Source organism: Lactuca virosa, chromosome 8 (genome assembly GCF_052849685.1).
Source record: "Lactuca virosa cultivar CGN04683 chromosome 8, Lactuca_virosa_CGN04683_v6, whole genome shotgun sequence".
NCBI lineage: Eukaryota > Viridiplantae > Streptophyta > Magnoliopsida > Asterales > Asteraceae > Lactuca > Lactuca virosa.
The window spans coordinates 118,267,483-118,272,634 of NC_136433.1; the positions used below are offsets into that span (position 1 = coordinate 118,267,483).

Below are 5,152 nucleotides of genomic sequence, written 5' to 3' on the forward strand. Positions count from 1 at the left end.
CCCGAACCTTGTTATAATATTTTTCCATACAAACTTTATCATGTGCCTCCCTGAGATGCACACTAACGGCTCCGCTTCAATCCATTTTGTGAAATAATCCACGACCACCACCATGTATTTCAGCCTCCCTGGTGCTTCCGGGAATGGGCCCACTATATCTATACCCCATTGATAGAACGGCTACGGGCTAGATATGTTACGCAACGGTGCTGGGGGGTTTGTTTGGACTGGGGCGTATGACTGGCATTCCCTACATTTCTTGGCTATCTCTAGCGCATCTTGCTGTATAGTGGGCCAGTATACACCCATTCGTAGTACTTTGCCTGTTAGAGCCCGTGCCCCCTCGTGTGCACCCACCTGGCTTGCGTGTGCTTCCTGTAGCATCTCTCTCCCTTTGGCTTGGTCTACACATTTCAGCCATGGCGCTGTGAACCCTTTCCTGTATAGCTCTCCATTTATTAATGCATATGAGGGCGCTTTTATACGTATCTTTCTGGCTTCGCCGTGATCGTCCGGGAGCACCCCTCTTTGCAGGTATTCCCTGAATGGTGTCATCCACGTTGGTCTAGTGGTCGTTAGGGTATTCACCTGTCGGTCGTCTATACTTCTTTCTCGAAGCACCTCTACCAAGACTTCTTCGATAGGTGATCGAAGCACGTGGATGCCAATTTGCTTAAGGCATCCGCCCTCTTGTTTTCGCTTCTAGGTATCTGCCTTATTGTGAACTGCTTAAACGACTCGATTAGTTGTTTCACCGTCTTCACGTACCTTCCCATTCTCTGATCTCTCACCTCGAAACTTCCATTGACCTGGTTCGCCGCTAGCCTTGAGTCCGTCAGGGCTGTTACAGCCTTTGCGCCCATTTGCTTGGCTAGTCGTAATCCTGTGAGCAGAGCCTCGTACTCTGCCTCATTGTTTGATGTGTGAAAATCAAAACGGAGGGCGTAGGTCACTTCTTCCCCCTCTGGGCTAGTAAGGATTAGCCCCGCCCCCGAGCCTTCCCTGCTGGATGCTCCGTCCGTATATAATGTCCACGAACTTTTGTCAAGCGGAGCATCTTCAACTGTCCACACTTTCTCCTTGGCAGGGCCCCCCTCGTCTGGGATTTCTAGCAGGAAATCGGCCAACGCTTGTCCCTTAATACTTGTTCTCGGGTGGTAGCTTATGTCATGCTCCCCTAATTCGATTGCCCATTTCGCTAGCCGGCCCGACATCTCTGGTTTAAGCAGTATTTGTTTGATGGGGCAGTTTGTTAGCACTTCGATCTGATGTGCTTGAAAATACCGCCTTAGTCGCCGTGCCGCGTAGATGATTGCCAAGACCAACTTTTCCAGGGTGGGGTAGTTGAGTTCTGGCCCTTGTAGTGCCCTGCTCACAAAATACACCGACCTCTGTTCTCCTTCCCTTTCTACAGTTAATACTGAGGATATTGCTTCGTTTGAGGTCGAAATATACATTTGCAACGTTTCCCCCGGGACGGGGCTGGCGAGCGTAGGTAACTTGTGTAATGCCTACTTGATTTTCTGGAGTGCTACTTCTGCCTCGTTCGTCCACTTGAAGTTGCTCTTCTCGATGCAGCCTTTTAACGTGTGGAACAATGGCATGGCCTTGTCAGCGGATTTTGAGATGAACCTGCTCAGAGCTGTAAGCTTCCCGTTCAGGCCCTGCGCGTCCCTGAGGGTGCCTGGGGTTGGTGTTTCTATGATTTCATCCACCTTGGTCGGGCTGGGCTGGATGCCCTGCCTGGTGACATAGTACCCCAAGAACTGCCCCTCTTCCACCCCAAACGTGCACTTAGCCGGGTTTAGCTTCATTTTTACCTTCTCTAGGGTTTGGAAAGTCTCCTCGATGTCTTGTAACATCTTGTCTTCGTGCGGGCTCTTGATCACCATATCGTCCACATATACTTCAATGTTTCTCCCAATTTGTTTGGCAAAAATCGAGTCAACTAGACGCTGGTATGTAGCCCCGCCATTCTTTAGACCAAAAGGCATCTTAGTGTAACAGAAAGTGCCATGGTCCGTGTAAAAAGCCGTTTTTTCCTCGTCCTCTTTACTCAACAAGATCTGGTGATACCCTTTATATGCATCTAAAAAACACTTCAGCTTGAATCCTTGCAATGACTCTACCTTCTGGTCAATTTCTGGGAGGGGGTAGCAGTCTTTAGGGCATGCTTTGTTTAAGTCGGAAAAGTCTATGCACATTCGCCATGACCCATCTTGCTTACAGACCATGATTGGGTTGGCGATCCACGTCGGGAATATTGCTTCCCTTACTATTCCAGCTTCTGCTAGTTTAGCCACCTCGGCGTTGATTGCTCTATTACGGTCCCCTCCCTGGACCCTCTTTTTTTGCTTAACCTCCTTTGCTCCCGGTTTAATTACAAGTTTGTGCTCAATGACCTTCCTTTGTACCCCCACCATGTCCGTGGGGGTCCATGCAAACACGTGTTTATACCGCTTGAGCAAGTCGACCAACGCTCCTCTTACGTGACTCGGGAGATCACATCCAATGTTGACCGGCTGGTCGGGGTGTTCCGTGTTGATCACCTCCTTCCCTTTTGCGGGGTCACGTCTCAACTTCTTGGCCTCTTTAGTTATCTCTGCTGGTTTCATAATTGTAAAGCACTGCAATTCTTTCGGTGGAGTGGCTAGTACCGTGGCTGCGCCCGTTGGAGTGTCGAACTTCATAACTCCTTGCATGGTTGATGGAACCGCTCCTAGCTTTAAGAGGGTTGTTCTCCCCAGAATAATATTGTGTTCCGCCGCATGTCGGATGACCACAAAGTCAATCAGGGCGGTTTTCTTTTGCTGCTTATCGTGGCTGGTTATGGTCAGGGGAAGGTGAATTATGCCTAGCGGCCATAGGCTATGGCCAGTGAACCCGACTAGCCTCCCCGTCGCGGGCCGCAGGTTGTCTTTCCAGCGATCTGGGAGGAGCCGGAAACAATGCTCATAAATGATGTCCGCCGAACTTCCTGTGTCAACGTAGACCCTGTGTATGATTACATTCCTGATGGAGGCTTGGATTACCAATGGGTCGTCGCCTCTCCATCCCTCCGGGCGAGGGTTATGAACAGAGAATGTGAGCGTGCGCATCGGGGTTCTGGTAATCCCTTGTTCTGCTTGTTGCTCTCCCCTGCTTCTTTTATTGCGTATCATGAATATCTTCTTGGGCTGGGCTCCTTCGCGAGGTATGTTTTTAGCGTTTTCAGCGTCAAACTTGGCACGCAAGCTTCGTGCTATTTCCACCAGGTATCCTTTAAGCTGCTTCTCTTCCATTTCTTTTTTTAACACTGAACAGTTAGTTGTGTCATGCGTCTTGCTTTTGTGGTATTCGCAGTACCGGTTCTTTGGCGATTTGGTTGGTTGCTGCTTCTCCGACACCGTGTACACCTCCGGGCGACAGCCACGCCTGTCATCCTTGGCAAACGGTCGGTACCGAGCCTGAGGTCTCCTTGCTTGGCCGTAGTGCCTACTTCCCCCTCGGAAATCCGTGTGACCCGGGTTTTGGTGTCTGGTAGTCATTGCATTCAAGTAGGCCTGTTTTGCTGCTTCGCCATCTTCCCGTCTCAAGTACCGCTCCACCCTTTCCTTCAATTCGGCCCGTGTTAGAGGCTTCTTTCCCATGAGTTTTTGCGATAAAGGGCCTGGAAAAAGTCCCCACATGAAGGCACCGGCTATGAGCCCCTCATCATGCCCCGGTACGTCTAACGTGGCATTTATGAACCTTGTGAAGTATTCTTGTATAGTTTCACCCTCCTTTTGCTTACAGCCTATGATTGAATGAGAGTCTCCCTTGTACTTGCGTAATTGCATAAAGTTGGTAAGAAAAAGATACTTAAGTTGGGCAAAATTGGAAATGTTGTCCGGTTGTAGCGTCTTGAACCACGTTCCGGCGTTGCCGTCGAGTGTGGTTGGGAAATACGTGCACCAAAACCTTCCATCAAGCTTTAATGACGTCATGGTCCATTCATATGTGTCGATGTGGCTAGTCGGGTTAGTGGTGCCGTTATACGTCTTGAGCGTCGGTAGTTTGGCTGTGTTTGGTATTTCGTAGTCCAACAACTCTTTGACAAACGGAGACGTCACACTACGGGAAAGGCATCCGTGGCCTAAGGTGGTGGACGCTCCCGGCGGTTGATATTGTGTGTTTAAGCCGTATGGTGGCGGCGTGTGGTAGCCAGGGCTTGGTCCGTAAAAGGGATACGGCTGGAATGGTAGTTGGAGGGGGTAACTGGAGGGGAAAGGGTGCATAGGGTTCATAGGGCTAACCGTTGTTGTCTGTTGTAAGTTATTGTTGGCGGTGAGGGTTGGTCCGGCCCATGTGCCAGCCGGTGAATAGACAGATGGTATATGAGCTATCATGGTTTGTGCCAACGGTGGTATTGAAAGCATTGAACTCTGCCCACTTGTCACCTGGTATGGCGGTGTCGCTGTAAACGACGGTGGGATGTTGAAAACGTGGCCTGGTGGAATCATCGCTGAGTGAACCGGTTGTGTTTGTTGCGATGGCGGCACGAAGAACAGTGGCGTTTGAAAGGACGTTGTTGGAAATGGCCCCACCGGAGTTGTTCTTGGCTGGTGAACTGGCGGTTGTGGGGCACCTTCAGTGGTTACCGTTGAGCCTCCTTCGCCCGTAGCGACCCTGCTGACCGCTGTAGGCGGCGGTGTTTCGTCCAACGCTGCCATGAGGCGTATGGGACTTGCCTGTTGTCCCTCACTGCCGTTGGACGCCATTCACTTGTCACTTTCGTGCTTTTAGTTTGTGTTCTTGATCTCACAAACGGATGGCGCCAAATGATGCGGCCTTGTTCTGTGCGATCGGTATTGTGCACTTGGATTCTCGATTGCCTCTGCAAGATCACAAAGAAAGAAGACCGTCAGCCGCTTTCCGGGAGGAGCTCCCGGAAGAACGCTCCGACGGTCAAGTTAGAGAGTATTTAGGATCTTTGGGTGTGCACTCTTAGAGAGTTTTGGGAACTTACCTCGTAGGTCTGAGAGCGTATCCTTTTATACCTAGCTCCCTTGCCTGATCCGTACCAGACAAGATCGCTTTTTGGGGAGACAGGATCAGGGGCGCTGATTGGAGAGTCATGCGCCTTTAACCGTTAGGGCGCTCTTATTGGCTCTGACGGTAATGGTCTGATCCT

The 5,152-nt window shown here is 50.5% G+C and overlaps 2 protein-coding genes across 2 annotated transcripts; both read right to left on the bottom strand.

The window, feature by feature from the left end:
* Positions 1-623: 623 nt before the first annotated feature.
* LOC145130772 (uncharacterized) lies at positions 624-1,214 on the bottom strand. Its single transcript, XM_079065541.1, has one exon. The coding sequence runs from the start codon at positions 1,212-1,214 to the stop codon at positions 624-626; it is 591 nt and encodes a 196-aa protein (XP_078921667.1).
* Positions 1,215-1,511: 297 nt separating this feature from the next.
* On the bottom strand, positions 1,512-4,739 carry LOC145130773 (uncharacterized). The gene has a single exon (XM_079065542.1). The coding sequence runs from the start codon at positions 4,737-4,739 to the stop codon at positions 1,512-1,514; it is 3,228 nt and encodes a 1,075-aa protein (XP_078921668.1).
* Positions 4,740-5,152: the final 413 nt, after the last annotated feature.